This window comes from Thunnus maccoyii, chromosome 16 (genome assembly GCF_910596095.1).
Source record: "Thunnus maccoyii chromosome 16, fThuMac1.1, whole genome shotgun sequence".
NCBI lineage: Eukaryota > Metazoa > Chordata > Actinopteri > Scombriformes > Scombridae > Thunnus > Thunnus maccoyii.
In genome coordinates, this window is record NC_056548.1 from 25,415,333 (window position 1) to 25,437,668 (window position 22,336).

At 41.7% G+C, this 22,336-nt stretch overlaps 1 protein-coding gene and 1 long non-coding RNA gene across 3 annotated transcripts in view; one reads left to right on the top strand and one right to left on the bottom strand.

Moving 5' to 3' along the window:
* kif6 (kinesin family member 6) overlaps window positions 1-22,336 on the top strand; it is a 72,708-nt gene that overhangs the window by 11,413 nt on the left and 38,959 nt on the right. For both annotated transcript variants that reach the window (XR_006100431.1, XM_042436917.1), the window contains exons 6-11: window positions 736-865; window positions 4,274-4,480; window positions 5,355-5,498; window positions 6,775-6,861; window positions 15,882-15,985; window positions 17,639-17,744. Coding sequence is in view for 1 of the 2 variants with exons in the window: in XM_042436917.1 (XP_042292851.1) it covers window positions 736-865; window positions 4,274-4,480; window positions 5,355-5,498; window positions 6,775-6,861; window positions 15,882-15,985; window positions 17,639-17,744 (778 nt within the window). In the remaining variant the exon portion in view is untranslated. The remainder of the gene's footprint in view (window positions 1-735; window positions 866-4,273; window positions 4,481-5,354; window positions 5,499-6,774; window positions 6,862-15,881; window positions 15,986-17,638; window positions 17,745-22,336) is intronic.
* Window positions 10,451-14,806, bottom strand: LOC121914002. Its single transcript, XR_006100432.1, has 3 exons — window positions 12,691-14,806; window positions 12,167-12,284; window positions 10,451-11,987 (listed from the first exon to the last, which is right to left on the bottom strand). It is a non-coding gene; the product is annotated as an uncharacterized LOC121914002 (long non-coding RNA).

Below are 22,336 nucleotides of genomic sequence, written 5' to 3' on the forward strand. Positions count from 1 at the left end.
AGCATTCCACCTTCTAATTGACAGGACGGCCCAAAAAAGTCCGTAAAATCTTGTACATTCATTCAACATCTACTGTATATCATTTTTTATATTTGTGTAAAAATTCAATAATCAAAGTCTATCTAGGGTTGCTGGAGCTGTTTAGGAAAATAACCCAGCCAGTGCACAGCCCTTTAATCACATTAAGATTAATACTGTTTTATCAAACAGCCCCAATTACCTACATGTGTTAACATAATTATCTACATGTGTTCTCCAGTCATTCAGCCCCCTTTGACATCTCAATTCAGTAGCCACACTGTCACAACCCTGGTGGTGTGATGGAAATGATGTGGCAAGATCCCAGGAGTCCTTTCAACTTCATCTGTCCAGGCACACTGTGTTTCTGAATGCCAAATGTGGGCAAGAACCAATCACCTGTTTGTTTTTAAAAGCAAGCCCCTTGTGTTATCAAGTTATGAACCCCTGGATGGATACAGCACATGTGTCAAAGTGGGTCACAGCCCTCACTGACTTACAGATGTGGTTTGTTTGGATTTGGAGCAGAGTGAGGCCAATGCAATGGGAGGGAAATAGATGACATAACTGACATAATTAGTTTCTGGTAATTGCTTCAGTGTTGGATTATTCAGGTTTTGACTGGATTTGTCCCACTTTGTCATTTTTTATTTCTAATTTCAAGTTCATTTATTACGCTGGAATTTCCTTTAAACAAAGTTTTTTTTTCTTTTCCAGAAAAGTAATGATCATGGAGGATCCAGACCAGAACATCCATCTCAGGAACCTGTCACTGCAGCAGTCAGCAAATGAAGAGGAAGCTCTGAATCTACTTTTCCTGGGTGACACCAATCGTATGATTGCAGAAGTAAGAAACAGGGGAATGTGGGCTTCCAAAGGGATACCCCACTAACACAAATGAAAGATATGACATCAGCTTTTTAATTCACACACCAATACATGCAGGAAAACCTGGCCACTCCCAGGGTAAGTGGCATGAAAGGTTTTTTCTTGTCCATAAACGCAATATGCATCCTAAAGGCTACCTTTTAAACTTCTAAAATATTATTTTGGTCCCCTGTGGTCCCTTTTACCATGTTTTTCCCCAGTAAAACCAAGCATTCTCTCTGTAATTTCTGTTTATGTTGTGGTGGTTCTTTTCTACACTCAGACACCCAGACTCCCCACGCCGATGAGACATGTGGTGGGTCAGCTTTTGCTATGCAACCTGAGGTTTGGAGCAAAGAGCTGATGTCACCTTGTTTACTTTTGTTGCTAGTTTGTAAGTAAATAACAGACAGTAAAAGTGAACTGGGTAATCAAGTTTCAGAGACTTGCTTTTCATTTCTGACGAGTATTTCAAAGTCAGTTTTTGATGTGGCTGGGATTCTTCCATGAAGCAAAACCAATCCAAAGAAATTCTTATGGGATCTGAGATGGAATTTTTCCAGAGCTTGGAAATGGGTTTAGTAGCTTGTATCCTGTCGTGTAACTTCTGTAGTGTATATGAAAATGTGCATTCCATAACTCTACCAATACATGTATTACACATACTCAACATTAGCGAAACAATATTACATTTGTCTTTCATTTGCCTCAATGACACACTCCCAGTGTCCATTTCTGTATAACCGGGGGGAATTTGTCAGTGGAAACACATTTTTAGTTGTTACATTAGTGTATTGATCAAGCGGTCGAGGAGTTGCACAGTTCGTCGGGGAGTCCCCAGCACAATCCACCCACACACACGCTTTTGTTTTCCCGTCCTCTCTGGGACCTCTTCGCAAGAAGGGTTCTCTTGAGCCTGAAGCAAACAAAGACCCGTCAACATTGTCAATTTATCACTGCCAGAATTATCCCAAAAGTCCTCGCTCCACATAGACTTCCAATAAAGTTAACAGTAATGCTTTCTTTCTTCTCTCGCTCCCGGCCATGAGGATAAAAGATAACACATCCATTCAGGCCACACTCAATAGACCATGAGCTCATTCGCTTTGAGATTTGGCAATCCCCACAACAGTTTTATTGGACAGCAAATAAAATACACCTTCTCAACTCCTCAGCCTTCCTTCAATCTCATCAGGAAACGTTTCCTCTCATCTGGTCTTTTCTTAGTGTCCCTGTTTCACTTCTCTTCACATGTGGCGATGCAGGGTCTGGACATCTTCCTCCTCTTTCTACATCCTATCTGCCTCCTTATCTCGCCTTAGGGGGGGGGCGAACTTATTAGGGACAGTGGGGTACATCACATGGTAGCCCAAATGAAACTGCCCACTTAAACTTTTGAAACAGTGATCTCTCCATATTTCAGGATTTGTAGCACCAGTTTGCCCCTTTATGCTGACCTACTGTAGCCCTGTGTGTGGTCAGCATGTGGTGCATGTAAGATCAACATGTGGTCAGTTGAGAACACTGGAGAGTAGTGGAAATGACTCTGACAAGGTTGCATTGTCGTGCTGCTTTTGCAAGGACATACTGTAATGTGCCAGTATTTCCTCTGTAGACATGCATACACAGTCTGTACTCCACATGCTCTTGTCTTCAGCTCATTGAGTTGTTCCGGGACTCCTAATGAAACCTTTCTATGATATCTGGTGATATCAAAATGAAGTTATTATGGTGCACACTATGCACACATCTCAGAACTTACTCAAACAGAGCTGTTGCTCAGTCATGATAAAAGCCATGGTAGAAGAGAACAATAACACTCAGAGATAAGAGCCAACAGTCACTTCTAATCTATGAGCAGCTGCCACTGTATTTAAAGTCTTTTAACTGTCGTCTGCGAGAGCTGATATCAATTTCCACTGTAGTACATGCATTAACAGCCACTTACTGTATATGGCACTGTATTTACTTGGTGCCTGCATTAAAATAGAGGCACTTTCCATCACAGGTTATGTGCTGTAATTACTTTTAATGCATTGCATACATCTGACGCACAGTACAACATGGGATTTTGTCTTATTGTTAAAGGAACAAATCACACTTGAGCAGGTTAATGTTAAAGCTATCAAAAATATTTACACTGCTTGTCATGCACTGTTAGCTTTTTTTGCTGCAAGCTTGAATTGTATAACACATACCAAGAAGTTGCCTGTATATCAGCAGATACATTAAAAGGAAACTAATAAGTTGAAAGTTTGGCACATTGAGTAAGGTGAATGGGTGATAAAAAATACACATACCTCCTGTATATCTGTACAAGCCACTTATCAATATTTTACCAGCATTTGATTGGTGTGAACAATAACTGTTCATGATAAAACTCTAAAACAGATTGTTCAGCATGGACACTCCCTAACCTTGACCGTTAGTACAATCATATTAGGTTTGTGACTCCTTGTCAACATCTAAGAGCTGTTTCATATTATTTAAGGGATACCCTGTCGAGCAAATGTAGATGTGTGCAGAGTGAAGGGAATTTGGACTGAGGAAAGAGATGACAGTGGTGGTTTAAGATAGTGAAAGATCTGTCATGAGCTGTCATGACCCTAACAGGCAGGTGTTGTCACATTTATGCCAACAACAAGTCAGGGTCAGACCACCTTTTGAGAATGAATGACCTGGAATGTCTATGATGATGATTTCAAGCAGAAAGAAAAAGTGAGTCATGTCTATAGCTTAGATCAGTGACCATAGACTGTTTCACAAAAGGAAAAGAACCTCAGCTTTGATCAGAGGCTAATCTGGGTCAAGATGTCCTGTATTATCAGGATGACCCCTCCTTTCTAATTAACAGCTGTTATTTACAACCATCTTCATGTGTTTGAAGCTTCCTACAGGCTAGTGCACAAACAAAAGAAAACAAGAAGAAGCCTATGATCAGCACCGTGCCTGTGAATATCCATTTCCTCTGTTTATTCTCTCAGCAAGGACCCCATGAGTAACTCATCCTCCTCTAGTTAATAAAGCTTGTTTGTGCAGCGTGACTCACACTCTATTTTTGTCTCCTCCTGGTCTCAACCTGACTTCTGCTGCTCCAGTGACCATCTGAAAATCAAACCTCAGCTTTTGTAAAGCTGCCACCATATGTTTACTGCTCATCGGTTACACATGGTGTGGCTTTGATCTTCAAACCAGCGGGAGCAAGAAAAAATAAGAATCAAAGGAAACATGTTTTTTGTTGTTTGAATATGGAAAGTACCACAGATGGGAGAATAGAATTTCCTTTTTCTTTTTCGCGTCCACCACATGTGAACCACCATTTTTAGAAGATTCAGTGCGATGCATGATGTTCTTACAACTCTACTCTCCTTCTTTCACTCATCCCCAGACTCCCATGAACCAGGCATCCACACGTTCCCACTGTATTTTTACTGTGCACTTGTGCAGGCGTGAGCCGGGCTCGGCCACCCTGAGGCGCTCCAAACTCCACCTGGTGGACCTGGCTGGATCGGATAGAGTTAGCAAGACTGGCCTGAATGGGCAGCTGCTCACTGAGGCCAAATACATCAACCTCTCCCTCCACTACTTGGAGCAGGTAGCAGCACTTCTGCAACATAGTTGTGTTTTTTTTTTAAATTTAAAATAATACATTGTACAAACAATTGAATATACAAAATTTATTTGATGTAAATAATGAAATACATTTTGGCATAGAATACATTTTTCATTTACTGTGTAAGATTTGGCACAGTAACTTTATAGGTCCCCTCCAGACATGTTTTTAGACATATAAAATACTCTGCTTTGAATAATAATGTGTGTCTAATATGGTTTTTCCACAAAAAAAAAAGTTTAGTCACCTTATTAAAATCATTAAATGACATCTTCTCATTCTCCCTCACTGAAAAATCCCCAATCTATGAGTTTGCAAATATTTTTCATTTCAAAAGTTTAACTGCTGGACACAAGATGTGTCATACTTCACTGTAAAGTTCATTCTCAGTGTAGGTGCACTGAGGACTTCCACATCACACTTCTGCAAGCTGCATATTTGGACACGATCAGCTGCAAACTAGTAGTGATATTGCAAATCATGCTGGTAGGTACAGGCCTTGAACTCATATTTGGTGGATTTCATATACATCAGTCTTCACAGTGAAGGTCAAACATCCAAGAAAAGTAATAATAAGCAGAACATACTTTTCAGTGGAGGGGGACTGAAATGCTTTCCACCGTGAGAAAAAAAATGTATGTTCTGCTGATTCTGGCTGCTTAATTTGTTGAATCTACTATAAGTTCATCATGATTCATTTTATGTCAGACATTTGACTTTGATTAATGGCCATCCTGAAGCACTCTGTTGGACTACATTTTCTTTCAGACATTATGTTACAATCAGGCCTTTTATAAGCTACCTTCATCTCTGTCTTTATTTACATGTTAGCCCTCCCTTCTTCTCTCTTCTTCAGGTGATCATAGCTTTGTCAGAGAGGAATCGCACCCATATTCCCTACAGGAACTCCATGTTGACCTCTGTTCTGAGGGACAGCCTTGGAGGCAACTGCATGACCACCATGATCGCCACTATGGCAGTTGACAAGAGGAACCTTGATGTAAGGATGTTCGTACAAGCCATGTTCAGACACAGCGTTCTGTCAGATGGCAAAAAAATGGGTGTTAAAGGCCCCTTGGCTTTGCTAGCCAGCCACTGTGTGTCAGTAAATATAAATATTTTAGCTATTGAAACCTCATCTGGATTTTCTGATTATTTAAACCACATTTTTGAAGAAATAAAATACTTAGTTGGAGCGTCATACAGTATGTACTGCTTCATAAAATGAATGAAAGCTGTGCATCTAAAGAAAGCATAAATTATTAAAATTTTGTATTTTTTTTCTGATTTTTGCACTAAAATATCAATTTATCACTTACCACTTAAGTGACGTTTCAAGCACCACTGCTCTTCATCAGACTCAAGTGACGAAGCATGATGCTATCTGCAATATATACGTGATACGAGTCACATGATACTAGTCACATAACCCGAGTCTCTAATGTCACATAGAAATAGCATGGGCAAAACTACATACATCCATAAATACATACACACACAGATAAATATATTGTTTGCATGTACATACACACAACCATGATAATGATAGTTTTCCGTAAATACAGTTCAGAATTCAATGGTGTAAGATAACACTCATCAGAAAAAGCAAATATATATGTGAAAAATATATAGTTCTGAATTAATTCAGAATTCACTAGTGTAATGTAACACCAAATAAATCACTCCAGAAAAAAAACTATGTACAGAAATATTATATGTACAAAAATATATCCAAAAGTATGTAAAGAGGGAGACGCCCCATAGGGTATCCCTGACCACCATCGGGCTTGTAGGCTGTCATAAAGTTTTGGAAAATACTAAAAAGGCGCCTCAAGTGCAATATTATTAACCAGAGACCAACAGCATGAAGACCAAAAAGAGGAAACCGAGAAAGAAAAATAAAATAGAACCGAGATGACAAGTATACAGAGGATATAACTGACAAGTAGTGGGTTTCAGGAGTCACAAAAAAGTTATTTGTATGTACATGCACACAAATGTGTGTGTGTGTGTGTGTGTGTGTGTATGTATTTATGGATGTATATGGTTTTGCCTGTTAATTCTATGTCACATTAGACGCTCGGATCATGTGACTGTATCATGTGACTAGTGTCATGTATATATTTCAGATGGCGTTGTGCTTTGTAACTTGAGTCTGATGAAGATCAGTGGTGCTCGAAACGTCACCTTGGTGCAATAAATAATAAGTGGACATTGTAGCCCTGCGATGTGCAAGCTGTTTATTTGTTTATTTCATTAAATACTGTCACCTTCAGGAGTCCATCTCTACGTGTCGCTTTGCTCAGCGTGTAGCAGTCATCAAGAATGAGGCGATATTGAATGAAGAACTGGATCCTGCCCTGGTGAGACAGCCACACACTCACAGTACTTCACCAGTCACTACAAATACCAAAGCTCAGCCACACAATTACACCACAGAAACATGACTTAATGTGCTGTTTCATCACGGCCAGACCCTCCTCGTAGCATCCAAACCTTAAACTGATGAGCGAATGAGTTGCAGTGAGAAACCAGCCTCAACTAAGTGTAACCCACCACGTGTTCTCTTTAGGTTTCCAATACCAAATTAGTTTTTCCAGCATTAGACAGTCATTCTAAAAGAAGAAATTTTCCACCTTCAACACGTGGATGTCTGTCTGTCGTGTGATATTTAGACTGCTCATAGGTCCTGTTTGCATTCTCTCGCCGTCTTGTTTACATGCCTCCTTTTCTGTTATGGCATATTTTATCCCAATATCTCACGGCCTCATGAGAAAACATCCAGCTGGAGACTGGTGTGTATATATATCTTTACACACAAACATGCAAGAAAGCCCCAGCTGCACGCATGTATCCACATACAACAGTTCCTGCCCAGATGTTGTAGATATGAAGACACATTGTGACATCTTTAAAATTAGTGTGGGCAGTCTATTTACTTTCAGTAATCTTATTTAGTATCTATATACAATGATTACATTTTATTTGAGTAACTTGAAGAAGAAGCCAGAGAAGATGTAAAGCAGAGGAGGTTTTGGTGAGAATAAGTCCTTGGATTGTTGTGGTATACCTGGGCCCATAGTCCACTTAGCAGTTTTTTACATTGACCTTACACATACTTCCTATATCTGCTGTTTGTTACATACAGTGTGTGTATACATCTTAGAATAAGCAATATAAAATTACATGAGATATTGTCAACAGGTTAACCCTTGACAATGGTTTCCCTCCTTCACTTTCTCCCTGTAGAATACTTGCCTCACCTTCCCTTAATGTAATGTGCCAGGAAGCAGACCTGGTAGTTGTTGAAAAGGCCGCTTGGGGGATATACAGTAGTGAGTCATCACAGCTTCCTCTTCTCCCACCCAGATCTGCCTCGGGATCAACTGCTACTGTATTACTGCTACTGAGACTTGGCTGGCCACTTGCAAACCCTACAAAGGTATTTTTAAGAGAGTCTGCGGCCGGCCCAGTAATTGTGACAGTGTCTGGCTGCTCCCAATTGGGTCCGGCACAGTTACAGCTCCAGGCAAACCCAAACCCCGTGGGCAAACTTCTTGTCTCCGTTTATGGCTCTTTAGTGTGTTTCTCGTTTTGTTCGTTGCTCCCGTCTCTCTGTCTCTCTCTCTATCTCTCTCCCTGGTTTACTGAGAAAAAAGCAAAAGCCAGTAGTGCAGTTTGCAGATTAGAATGATGTCATGTATTGTGGTTTGAAGTGACACTCAGACTCCCGTTTTTTGCCTGCCCCATCTGAAGGCACACTGTCTATTGGACTTGCCGGCTGTGGTAATTGATTTGAAACCTGGAGTTTGCTTTTCACAATCTTGCAGTCAGTGTTTGGTACATCGTTCAGACCACACACTGCCTTAATGGTCCTATACTGTAGCCTACAGGCTACAAAATGCAATTATTCAAAGCCTGAAAGGCAGGAAACCATGCAGCCAGACCAGACAAAACACTTAACAAGTCTTTTGTGGACGGGTAAAGAATGAGGTGTTGAAATGACCTGTGATCATAATGAAGTCGGCCACAGTGACCGCACCATATAAGGTTGGTTCTGTTTGCTCCTCTAAGAGCACTAAAGTTGGTCTTAATCTTCTACTAGACCATGCTGATCCTGGAAGATACAGTCATCTACATATTCCACGATGCTTCCACTACCTCACTATAGCATTTACAGTATCTGCACAGTCTCTGTGTGCTTAGTTTGAGTTGAGCTGCATTGCCTTCTCTCTGTAATTCTTAAAGGGTCAAAAAAGTTGATCTAAAGGTGTTGTTATGCAGTTAAGCAGAGGCTAATAGGAGGCTGGGTGACCCTCGTGAACCTGGACCTTCCCCTCACTTAAGGAGACACACAACATGTTGCTTGAGAAGACAGCTCTGATTAGCGCATACCTGTGAGTTAAACAGAAGCCTGCTTATAGCCCACCAGAGAGACATGTTCGGGTAGCGGGTGTGAAAATTCCTGCGAGTGATTGATCTCCCTGGGTCCCCTCATCTGTCTCGTCTAAGCTGCTTTCATTCATTAGGGCAGAAGGACATTTGTAACTGTAGTGTAGTGGTGTAGTGCAGTGCAGTGCTCCTCGTCTTAGTCTAAAATGCCTTATGGTGCCATGCACAGAGTACAGCCCATGTGTTATCATTTTGTTGGGGGAAATAAAAGACCTAGCCCATGTTTAGGTGTAGTGGGAAAACATGTCTCCTTTCTATATAAAAAGGGGGCCCCATAATTGCAGCATGTTTGTGAGTAGCATACTACATAGTACATATGCATTTAAGGTGTAACCTGTGGTTATACTGCAGTGCTTACAGTTTTTACTGTGGGTAGTTTTCTGCACTGTATGGTCAATTTGTATTCGAGCAGAAGAGGTTCAATTTAAAGTTAGGACTATATGTACAAATCAGCTTAATGTTTCTGAGTTAATTCTGTAATATCTTTGTCATAAGAAAGAGTTTGAATGAATTTGAGTCTGAAAAGTTGCTTCTTCCACCACCTAAAAAAGCTGCTTGTTGCCATTTACACTGACATGGGTTTCCATAGGATATGCTGACATCACCAGTCACATGTTCTGAGTCAGTTTTTATTCAGAGTGTGTGGAAGCCTGCCCTGGTGCTGTGGTACCAGTGTGGGCTCAGGGATCTGAAATAAACTGCCACTTATTCCACTGACCAACAACTGGCGGTCAGCCTTTGAGGATGCAGCTGGGAGTATTACATCAGACCATGGGTTCCAAAAAAGAGATACTGGGAGCGGCTCTGGTGAAGGATGGTCAGCTATGATATCCAATGTTAAAACATATGATATGGGGTGGATTAGGGGTGAAATTTTCATTTAGCTAAGTGGCACCCACCCAAAACCACATTGCAGGTCTGTTTCTTCTCAAGAGCATCTTGGGTTTATAATGTCTGGCTTCTAGGACTGCTTACCACTTTCCAGGTAGAGGATGTGCCTGCTAGAAGTGGCAGTTAGATCATCAAGTTAGATGACCTTTGACCTTGATTTAGCTTTCTCTAACCTTTGGCTCCCTAGCAACTTTGTGTCAGGGTGTCACTGTGGCACACAGTCGCCATTTTCTGTTGTATTTGTTCTCTGCCACTGAGACAGTTTTCAGCAGTCTTGCAGACTTAGTATTTTGTGGTGTGGTCAAATCCAGTGGTGATAGTTAAGTGCAATTTATACTGAAGAAAGAAGTTGGTCATGTGAGAAAAAGAACAATTGCCACTTGTTTTTTTAGGTGGTTTAGTGTGTTGTTTTGTGGTGTGATTTCTGCAGATTTTTTTTACTACAACTGGTCTGGCTTCCTTCCAACACATACAACATCCATTGATTTTGGTGTTGGCCTATTTGCCCTACCATTAACATGTAATTACATGTCTGTTTAGATATAGTTTAGAAAGGGCCATTCTCTTCTTGAATGAATTCCTGCAGAGAACTCAAGCTGTAGGTTTAATTAGCCTCATCAGCCAACATCAGCTGTCTGTTAGATAGGGGCTCTTTCAGATTTAATGTCACAGTTCTCAGAAAAGGGAACCAAGAGCACGACTCAGGAGGCAGATGTAAAAGTAAAGAGTCTTTACTTAGAAAAAAAACAAGGATACAAAAATCCAAGCAGGCAAAGTACAAAGGGTCGGGCTGAGGCACAATCCAAAAAACACAGGCAAGGTCCAAAACACGATCAGGATCAAAACAGGCAGGCAAGTAACAGAGCACTGGAAAGCTAAGGCACATGGCACAAAGTCAATCTGGCAGAAAGCAATTGGAAAGGGACCGTAGGGAGCTAACAAGGGACCAGATCAGGTGACACTACTGGCGGGAAAGGCAGGCAGGTGGGAGTGGCAGGGTCTGAAATGACAGCAGAACATATATGCACAAACTACTGAACTGAATTGAAAGGATGAATGAGCAGAGTGAAATTCAAAACCATGACAGAAGCACCCCCTCAAGGGTTGTCCTCCGACGTCCCACCAGGCAGGTAAGGATGGGACTGATGGAACTCAGAGTTGAGCTCCAGGTCCAGAATGTTATGAGCATGGACCTAAGAGTGCTCTTCAGGGTCGTAGCTACTATATATGCAGGCTTTCTATCACTGAGCCGGATGGGAGGTGGGAGTCTGGGGGTGGGGTGCAGGGGGCTTTTTTTGACCGTTTTAATGTGGGAGATGTGGAAGGTGGGATGAATCCTTAAAAGACATAGAAGGTGCAGGCGCACTGCTGCAGGGTTAATGACTTTGGAGATGGGGAATGGGCCAATGAATCTGGGACCCATCCTTCGGGACTTTAACCTTAAAGGTATGTCCCGATTGGAAAATTTGGGAGAGTGAGAATGGGGAAAGAGGTTAAGTGTTGCTTGAGCTCCTGAAACTCTGGACTGTGAAAGGGGCAGCCTCGGAACTTTAATTCCAGATAAAGTGTCTGTACAAGTTGGCGCATCCTAGAAAATGCTGAAGTTGTTTGCGGGACTTGGGCTGAGGCCAATCTGTGATTGCTTGGACCTTGGCTGGGTCCATCTGAATGCTTCCCCCTCTGAGCACAAACCCCAAGAACATGACTCCTGGGACATGAAACTCACACTTTTCTGCTTTCATGTAGAGCTGGTTCTCCCATGTGCTACTTTGGGGATCTAGAAAGACTAGAATATCATCGAGGTAACCATGATGTCTTTGAGTCCTCCATAATCAATGCAGAGATGAGGGTCTTATCCTTTTTGTCCACGAAAAAGAACCCTGCTCCTGCTGCGAATGAAGACGTACGAATGATGCCAGCCGCCAGAGACTTGCTGATATGTTTTTCCATGGCCTGCCACTCTAGAGCTAACAGGGAGAACAATCAACCCCTACTGGGTGAGGTGCCAGGGAGGACGTCTATTGCACAGTCATAGGGTCGGTGAGGGGGCAGAGATGTGGTACAGGATCTGTTGAAGACCTCCTCCAAGTCCAGGTATTCAGGCAGAACCTTAGACGGGTCTGGGAACTCAGAAAGAGAGGGAGAACTATGGACAGGAGACAGGGCATTTCTTAGGCAGACAGCATGACAATGTTCACTCCAGCCTAAAATCACTCTAGTAGCCCAGTCAGTGTGGGGATTGTGTTTAACTAGCCAGGGGCAACCAAGAATTACTGGAAGTTGAGGGGCATGAATCAAATGAGATCATAGTCTCATTATGGTTACCTGACTTGCTGGAGACTACCTGACTCCTATGAATGAGGCGAGGAGGTGCCTGTCAAGAGCACTGGCCTGAATGGGGGACCCCAAGGGGTTTTGCAGCCAAAGCAGGGCCTGTTAAAAACTAACAAAAAACAAACAAAAAAACTTTTACTTCTTTATCAAGTAGTCCGAGTCCTCGTCTCCAACTTCCGAGTCCAAATGCAGTCAATACTCGAGTCCAAGTCTGAGACCGAGTCATCAGTGCTCAAGTCCAAATCAAGTCACAAGTCCTGAAAATCAAGACTCTAGTACCACAACACTGGCCGCACATGCAGCGATTCTCCATGCAGTGTTCATGGAGTTCCTCTGGGGAGAGACGGGTCTGGACTGGAATATTTCCCTCTTTCTCTCTCAAACGGTTATCAATACATATAGTCATACCAATAAGAGGATCTAGCTCGCTGAGTAATTCTCAACAGCTAGTTCATCTTTGGTCTTAGACAATCCATAGTAAAAGGCATCATACAGAGACAGAGACTTCCACTTACTTTCTGCGGCTAATATCCGTAATTCAATGGAGAAGTCAGCCACCCGTCGTTCCCCCTGTTGCAGGTTTAGTAGCCCCCTCACCACCTGTTGGCCCAAAGCTGTATGATCAAACACTGTCCTTTATTCCGCTGAAAATGCCTTAGCAGCAGAGAGTGTCGATGACTGCTTTTCCCACTTGGTGGTTTCCCATAGTTTAGCTCAGTCAGAGAGCAAGTAGGCTCCCTTAGAGTGTTTAGTGGGGAAGGTAGATGGCTGGAGTTCGGAGGCCAAGGAGCAGTGAATCGAAAAAGGCTGGCAGCCGCCAGGCTCACTGGAATGGCGTTCTAGGGGAGGCACATGAGGCTCCAGAGAAACAGCATGGCGTGGAGAGGGAGGAGCTGGAGCAGGTGATTGAGGCTGAGATGGAGCGACCAGCTGCTGAGCCACTCCTGGAACTGGTCACGTTGAATGGAGAGATCTTGTAATTTACCCATCACTGAGGTGAGTTGCTGCTCATGGCAATGAGGAGTGTCCGCCTGAGCCAACAGGTCATTACTCACCGAGCCAACAGGTCATTACTCCTGGTCCATGGTGGCCAGATTGTACTGTCACAGTTCTAAGAAAAGGGACCCAAGAGCACAACTGAGGAGGCAGATGTAAAAGTAAGTCTTAGAAAAAACAGGGATACGAAAATCCAAGCAGGCAAACAAAGTACAAAGGGTCGGGCTGAGGCAAAATCCAAAAAATACAGGCAAGGTCCAAAACACGATCAGGATCAAAACAGGCAGGCAAGGAACAGAGCGCTGGAAAGCGAAGGCACATGGCACAAGGACAATCTGGCAGAGAGCAATTGGAAACAGACCGGTATATATACTAGGGAGCTAACAAGAGAATGGGGAACAGGTGAGCAGGTGCATGGGGAGGAGAAGCAGGTCAGGTGATACTACTGGCGGGAAAGGCAGGCAGATGAGAGTGGCAGGGTCTGAAATGACAGCAGAATTATAACATGTATGCACAAACAACTGAATGAATGAAAGGATGAATGAGCAGACTGAAATTCAAAACCATGACTTTTAATCATATTTTGTCAAATTCAAGCTATGGCACACTACACTAAACATGGCTTCTAATAACACAGAATGAGGGACGTACATGCTGCTTACCATCAAAATAAGGGCACATGTCAAGTGGGCTCACCTCTAACCTCAAGCTCCCGGTGTGGACCAGGAGATTTAGGATTTAATCTCACTGACAAGGTCTGTTGCATCAACAACAAAGAATGAAGTATGAAAAACACTGTTAATGATGTAGATAACTGACAGCTTGCTTTCAGAGGTGCTGAACACAAATAATGTCAAGTTACATTTTTCTTTACAACCTGGCACCTCTTGCTTTAGTAAATCATACATATGTTCAGCTGAGCAGTCAGTCAGTCTAAACTATACATATCTCATAGTCAATGGAGCATTAAAATGCACAGCAAAGCCAAGACACCAATTTGATAGAGCTCTGTCCCATCAGAAGAGCTATTATTGTCAGGATCTAATGCCACTTCATCTATGATCTGAACTCATTAATCCTTTGGGAGCTAGGTAGGTAGACGCCTGCTAATCCCTCCCTAGACTGACACAGGGTCAGTTAGACTGACCTGTCTATGCACAGCACCACACGCTTATCTCCAAAGATTAAAGGTTATACATCACAGAGGCCGGGGCTTGGACACATTTGTTTTCGGTGGATTCTTCTTTCATGCCTTAAATAGCTTTTTGTCATATATTCTGCCTATCTGTGATCAGCAGGTAGAGAACGCAATACCTTGGATACACATATTAAGAAATGTATTGCTGTCAGTATTAATCAGCGGAAATATGCTTAAGGCTGTTTATAAAAACAACATCCCAATCCTGTTGTATTATCTCTCCTCTGATCATCATTTTTGACATTAATATGCATTCTAGCATTAATGCAAAGATGGCTATCTAAGTAGTTATTTAAGAAGCTATGTCTGGGCTTGGTGAGATATTTCGCTTTTTTTATATATACAGTAACCGGAGCCGCGGACAGCGGTTACTAACAGCAACCAGCCCGTTGGCTCAGTGTGCACGGCCTTAACCAAACACGTGCGGACAGACAGGAGCAGAAGGTTTTATGTGTTCTTTTTTTGCCACCGTAGCTGTTTAATGCTATTTTATGTTTTGCTTCCTGCATTTTCTCGCTGAAGCATCCAGTTGTCTGGAATCACTTAAGTTTGTCCTCAAAATACATCAGCAAGATAAGCCGCAAGATCATTTTCAGAGGGATTGTCTCATCGGCTGGCAGCAGCGAAATAGCCTCTGACTGAATGTGTTGCTTGTGTGTGTGTGTGTGTGTCTTTGTTTTGAACTGTATTTAAAAATGTGTTTAAAGGCATACTATGCAAGATTTTCTTAAGAAATAATGTATAGATTCATACAAAAATAATCCCTCTCAATCATCACTTATGACCCACTAGAAGTGTGTGGCGGTGTATTCATCTACAGAGACTCTGCCCTCTGCCTGTATTTTCTTATATTCTTCTTATTTGCAGTGTTCAGGACATTTCTGGGTGTCAACCTTTGAGGAGTGGGTGTGTAGCCCCCAGCCAATAACAGTGTGCAGGGTGTGAGGTCGGAATTCTATGTCTATTTGACCAAGGGTGGGGCTGAGCTACAGACAGACACACAAACACACACACACACATAAACACACACGCCAACGTGCAGAGCGGGGGAACTACAGCGGACAGGATGAATTGTGCGCTTCAGCTGTTGCATCACCAAATTCACACCAAATCCAGCAATGCAGCCCCTTCCCGCAGGGCTGAGCAGAGGTGTGGGCGTGTTTATTTATGCTTTAGAACATAACCACCATGAAACAATCAATCAAACAAACAATTATTTTTCTGATTCATTGCTTTGTTCTCACTACCGCAGCTCACTCTCTTCATTCACCCACTCATACAGCTCGCTCGACCACTGCTGCTCTCTCTCGTTCTCTCTCTTTCTCTCTCGCTCACGCTCTCAACTCGCCCTGGTGTCGTTGAGCTGCGGAAGAGGGGCCAACTTTGAATGTCGTGTTTACAAACAGCAACTGACAAATCCTGTATAGTATGCCTTTAAGTGTTCATTTTTACAATGTGTGTACGTGCACATACAGTAGACCTCTTACCCTGCTTTTTGTATGTGTGTTTTAGCTAATAGCACGATTGAAGAGGGAGATCCAATCTCTGAAAGAAGAGCTGGCCATGGTGACAGGACAGCAGAGAGATGACAAGCTAACTGTGGAGGAGATCCAGAAGTATGTCTCCTTGTGTTCCTTGATTCTTCATCTCTTCTAATCAGTCATTTCCCCCATGTAACATAGATATTATGGCTTTTGATGCTTTCTCCAGATTTACAGATGACAGAAGGCAACAAACTCACTGAAAGTCCTGAGTAAATGCTCTAGAGGAGCTCACAGCAGAGGGTCACTGGTTGTACAGTATGTACTTTATGTGTGTAAAATGATGTGACCTTGCTGAGCCAGTCATCTCAGGACAGGGAGGATGGGAATACCGCTGCGCTGACCTTGTCAGCCCTCTAAGATATTTACAGTGTGCCTCAGACTTTTTTCTGGACACTAATTTGTATTTGTAATGCTAATAACCCGGAGATTCTTGAACAAATATGTTTCATGATTTATATGTATTTGGGGTTTGCTGAAAAGTGCCTACATAACTTATGCTGTTGGTTATGCATCCTTGCTGAGTTGAAGCCTCATTCACTGAGGCTTAACCAGATCTAATGCAGTTTCCCAGGACTCTGCTCCAGCCAGCACTGCTTTATTTCTGCCGCTATGCTCAAATGGCAGAGGGACCCAGCCAGTCAGGGCCAGAGTTCAGGCCAGAGGTTCCATCCAGGACTTGGCACATCGCCGCTCCAGTGCTGATGTATTTACCGCTCCTTGGCCCCCACAGTCCGCCTTTTTATTATTTCCCCTCTACCCGGGTGATTATCCTTGATTTCCCCCAGTTTGTGGTCAAACTCACACTGGGAACCTTTAATGATGTCTGTTGTGACCACATTCACTGGACACGCTGACTTTTTTGTTGCCGTTTCCTCTCTGGTTTATGCTTTGACTCATCTCCAGTGCTGAGTGATGGCACATGTCCTGGCTTATTTGTCTGTGCAGATGCACATATATCTTCAGGCATACAAATTTTTGTCTTTCCAGAATTCTGTTGTTCTGCTGCCCTCACTGCATTGTAGTGTCAGTATCAATCTCAGTTCAGCTGAAGTCAATTTTAGTATTTTTTTCTAAGTACAATATTAGCTTGTTCATTTGCGACATAACATCGCCACACACCTTGGAACAACTGTTTGGAAATGATCAAATTCTGGTGTTTGAAAGATTATGTTTTTTTCTCTTACAAAATATTGTACATGGCATTGAAGGGCATTCTCCAAAATCAAAGTTTGTATCACAAAACCACTGATGTCTCGCAGGGCCCTGAAACAAGACCGCTGCGTTTGTTTTAAGTCCTTCGTCGTGTAAACCTAGCGTGTTTCTACACTGAAGACGTTACAGTGGAAAATGAAGACAGCACGTTGTCGTGCCTACATTGGATCCGTCTGGACGCTTGCCTCCTGGTCTTTTCCAGTGGCCGCTTCCAGAGCTTGAAGAACCAATGTTTGGACTATCATCTAGTGATAGTTTATCAACAGGCCGGCCCAGTGGAGCTGGAACACACGTTTAAGTAAATAGTTTTCTTTGACCAGACCCACATTTTAAACATTAGAAGCACTCCTCAAATATAGATCTTAACTGTTTGAGTGCCTGTTGAGCCAGTGCTGAGTGTGATGGAGATGGACTGTAACATGGAATGTGGCATTGGTTCAAGTTTTGGTAAGTTATTAGGTCTGTTTGTGTGTGCGTGTGTGTGTGTGTGTTTGTGTTTTTGTGTGTGATTAGGTTGGGAGAGTTAGTCAAGGCCTTTCTGGATGACCCTGATCCAGAGGTGACACTGTCATTGGGACCAGACATGAGAAAAATCCAGCACTGTTTCTCCCTGCTGAAGGTAATGTATTCACATTGGTCTCTATCTGTACAGTATCTACAGGCATGTCTCTCTGTATATACAGACGGATGACAAATTAAAGGAAGAACTAGTACAGGTCTGAATGCTTGACCCCTACAGTGAGGGGATCTGGTGGCTCTGTTATGCTGTGGGGGGCATTTTGCTAGCATAGTTTGGGTCCACTTGCCCCCTTAGAGGGAAAGGTCACTGCTAATCAATACAAAGTTGTTCTGAGTCATCACCTTCATCCTATGATGACACATTTCTATCCTGATGGGAGTGGTCTCTTCCAGGATGACCATGCCCCAATTCACAGGACACGAGGAGTCACTGAATGGTTTGATGAGTATGAAAATGATGTGAATCATATGCTATGGCCTCTGGCAGGTCACAATTAAAACATAAAACAGCACAATAACAAACAGTACAAAGCAAAAAACACACAGGACACATAATAGAAGATACAAAGCTAAACACAATATCACATCACATACACCCACAATGTCAACTAGAAATGACTAATGTATGATTGTCAAATTAAAAGCAAGATTATTTGTGTTCAGAGTCAGTGGTTACAGAGCTTTTAGCAGACTTTTTAATTTGGTTTTAAATGTACTGATGGAACTGCAGCTCTTCATGTCATCAGATAAGGCTGTTGACTGAGTTGTGGCCTTTACAGAGAAAGCTGACTACCCAAATGCAGTGCGATGAAATGGTATGGCACCATATCATATAGAGGATATTCTGGAGGATCTAACAGAACTTATTGATTGGGTATACACAAAGTCACGAAGTGGAGGAAGGGCCATTTAAAATTTTAGAAACTAGGCACAAATTTGAAAATAATCTAAAATTCTCAGTGAAGGTCACCCTACAGTGATGGAAATGCATTGGCTTTTTGTCCAGAGTTTTTAAGAGTTTGTTTATATAAGGACTCAAGAGATCTGATGGCTGTTTCTCCAGCCTGCCCCCAACATGTGATGCAATAAGACATATGGGAAAAAATCATAACATGCATAAATATCTTGGCTGCGTCCAAAGAGAGACAGTTTCTAATATGTCTGAAATTTGCTAAATTGTACTTTATGGTTTTCACCATTTTTTTTAACATGTTTCTTAAAGTTCAAATTCAAGACGCATCGCAGCTGTTCTGGCAGCATCTGGTGGCCCAACACCTTACTAAGACACTTCATGTTGGTTTTTCCTTTAATTTGTCACCCGTCTGTGTATGTCTGTTCTCTCTATCCAGCAGTCATTTCTGTTATTTGTTTTTCCTTCTCCTTCGCATGACAAGATCCATCACCAATGCGAACATCTGCTGCATGTCTGACAACATATTGATATTATCAGCTCAGGTCGCTCGAGTTCATTTCAAATCAAGTTATATTTCTGTGAGTAAGTGCCTAGTTTTATCTGGTTACTATAACAGTGACTGGAAGACAAAAAAATAAACCCGCTGACCGATCATTTTCCCTAAATAGCTTCCCTTACCGACCTTTCCTGGGAGATTACATTGCTTTTGAATTAACCAAAGTTTCTTGTTTTTTGTTCTGAAGATGGTTAATACCTGTTGGTATTGTAGATTGTTACTTTCTCATCCAACTGCATTGATAGAATTTTATCACCTTATTTTCTCAGAAAAAAGCTGATGACCCTATCTTATCCTAGCTGATGCTATCCTCATGTCTAACCTCAGTCCAACTGGAAATCTTATTCCCAGTTAATTCTAGTCATTAACAATCAGTGACTACACATTTTTATCTTCACAAAATCTCAAAGACATTTTGATGTCTGACTTTAGCTTGGCTAGAAAGTGAAAGTTCCAACGATGATGAGTTTTATCCACAACAGTTGATTTTCCCACAGACTGACTTAAAGGGAAAACGTGATATTTTTCAACCTGGACCCTATTTTCCCATCATTTTGTGTCTAAGTGACCAATGGTGACAAAAAGTTTTGAATTTGTTCCAGTATTGAGCAAGAGCGCTTCAGCCTCAGACACGAAACAGGCTGCAATGTAATCCTTGGGGGCAATTGTGCCCGTCAATGTACGTCCACTAAAAGTGCTTGTTTTTGCCACTGACAGGCTCAGACTGTTATTATAAGGGTCTGACAATGAAAGTAAACACAGGAACTAGCTGCATGTAGCAGCTTTTTCTGCAGGGTCTGATCTGTTGCTGCAAACGGATTTACAGCGTTTATAAAACGTTCTTGTCCTGGAGACTGTTTCACCTCCACAGAATCAACTGGATGAAAAAAACGTGGCTCGCTGGACCAAACGTAGTGCCACACGGTAAGATTTCAACACATAACTGTGTGGAAATTACAGTATGTAAGTCACCCACATCTTCATCCGTGCATGTTGGTTTGTTTACACGTGCAGTATGAGGCTGACTTTCACTGTGGTTGGATTGTAAGGAAACTAAAAAGTTAGCCATAATGCTGCTACGGACGGCTAGTTTATGTGTTTACTTTCGTTGTCAGGCATTTATAATAATAATCTGATTCTGTCAGTGGCAAAAACAAGCAGTTTTAGTTAACATACTTTGACAGTGTGCAATTGCCCCCAAGGATTACATTACAGCCTGTGTCATGGCTGCTGGCCGGCGCTCTCGCTCAATGCTGAAGCAATTTCAAAAAATTTTGTCCCCATTAGTCACTTAGACTCAAAATGATGGGAACATAGGGTTTCCCTTTAAGTCTAGACGTTTGGTGTTTTCCAAGTATTTGCCATCTAATTAGATGGAAGGTGTAATGTTGACACGCAGTCATTAATATGTGTGTTTGTGTTTGCATGGCAGCTAAAAGACTAAGACAAGACATACCTAGACATAACACAAAGGACTGCACTCTTTTTTTCTCCAGTATGTCAATGCAGTTTCTCTGCAATAAAATGGTAACACAAATCAGGCCTGAAATGATTAGTTGATTGATTGATTAGTTGATGAATGGAAAATGGTGATTTTGAAAATCAATTTATCAGTCAAGTAAATTTCTTAAGCAAATGTTCCAAACATTTTCTGGTTCCAGTTTGTCAAACATGAGAATTCGCTGCTTGTCTCGTATTATTATAAATTGAATATCTTTTTCACAATTTACTGACATTTTATAGATAAAGCAATTTATCGGTTATTTGAGAAAATAATAGATAGATGAATCAATAATGTAAAAAAATCTCAGTGTCAGGCATAATATATACAAAATTCTTAAATTAAGCTTGTGTAGTAATCTGTTATTACTTTGTTAGTATTAATATTTTCATGTTCCCATCATGATAAAACACAAAGTTTAGACAAAATAGCAAACACTGTGTTATATTAAAAAGATCATTTTTTTTCTTGGTCAGTAAAGAATTTTATTTTGTTTGTATTTGGGAAATGATACTTAGACTGAAGTAACCACCTGGATGAGTTATTGCAATTAAGTCAAGTTTGTGTTTCCTGTATTTTTTTTATATAATTGTGGTGTTTGGACATCATTTTAGTTTTGGGTCTGTACCCAATCAACTGACAATTTGTCATGGCGACTGCCGTGCAAAAAAGTTTGCAATTGTATGTTGTTTACAAATGTTTGGAGAAAACACTTATTCTTAAAAATGTTGTTTTGGAGAAAGAATGGTTATAGAACTTATTGAACATTTCTCAAACAGCAGCCGGTGACCCACTGCGGCTAAATGAGCGCAGGGAAAACACTGCAGCGCTCCCTCTGTTCCTGGGCTCTCGTTCGGTTGGAGTTGGAGCAGCCACTAGAAGCAGTTCCAGATCCCACTTGAATGTCTGTTTATCTCTCCTTCAGTTTGTTATGATCCGCAAACTCTATCTCCTGTTCAGTTTACATTCCTCTGAGCATCACCCCAGTCACACTCCAGTGATTCTGTAGCAATTTAGATCTGGTTTGAATTTAATTTCTTTCTTTCTTTGTTCTTTTTGGTGGCTAGTTCTTTCATGCTCAACTCTCTGCTTGTCCTGCATGTCTGCAGCCTTAGATACACTGTGTGACCAGCACTATATGTTCTCACACTCTCCAGTGATGACATGGAATAGAAAGGTTATTTTACAAACCTCAAGTATCGTCTTCAGTGTGCCTCCATATGTATCCCGAAAACTTTCTAGGACCAGACTCAACCCTCTTCTGTACTTTTCTCTTCTATTGTATCTTCTCCATGTGGGAAAAACTCCAATCCTTTAACATGTTTCCCACCTGTTTGTAGAGCTGGAATATCATTGAAATTTTAGAGTTATATTGCAGACAGGGAAAAGGAGGGAACTTAAGTAATGTTCAGGGAATATCATGGAATTTAGAGGAGCATCACTTTCCAGGATAATACCACAATGTATTTTCCAGCTTGTTTACATTCATGGCAATTAGATGGTTGTTTATACTGCGGATGTATTTCTGAACAGCAGAATGAGGGAAGTAGGCCGCTTTCTCCCATAAAACCTTTATCAGCTCAAAACAACTTCTACTGTTGTCATGGAGATGTCATTTTTTTACATCCTGTTTTAAAGCATATACAGTAACTACACGCCACTTACTGTAAATACATCATTTGACTGAATGCAATCCTCAGCAGTCAGTTTGGACATCCAGAT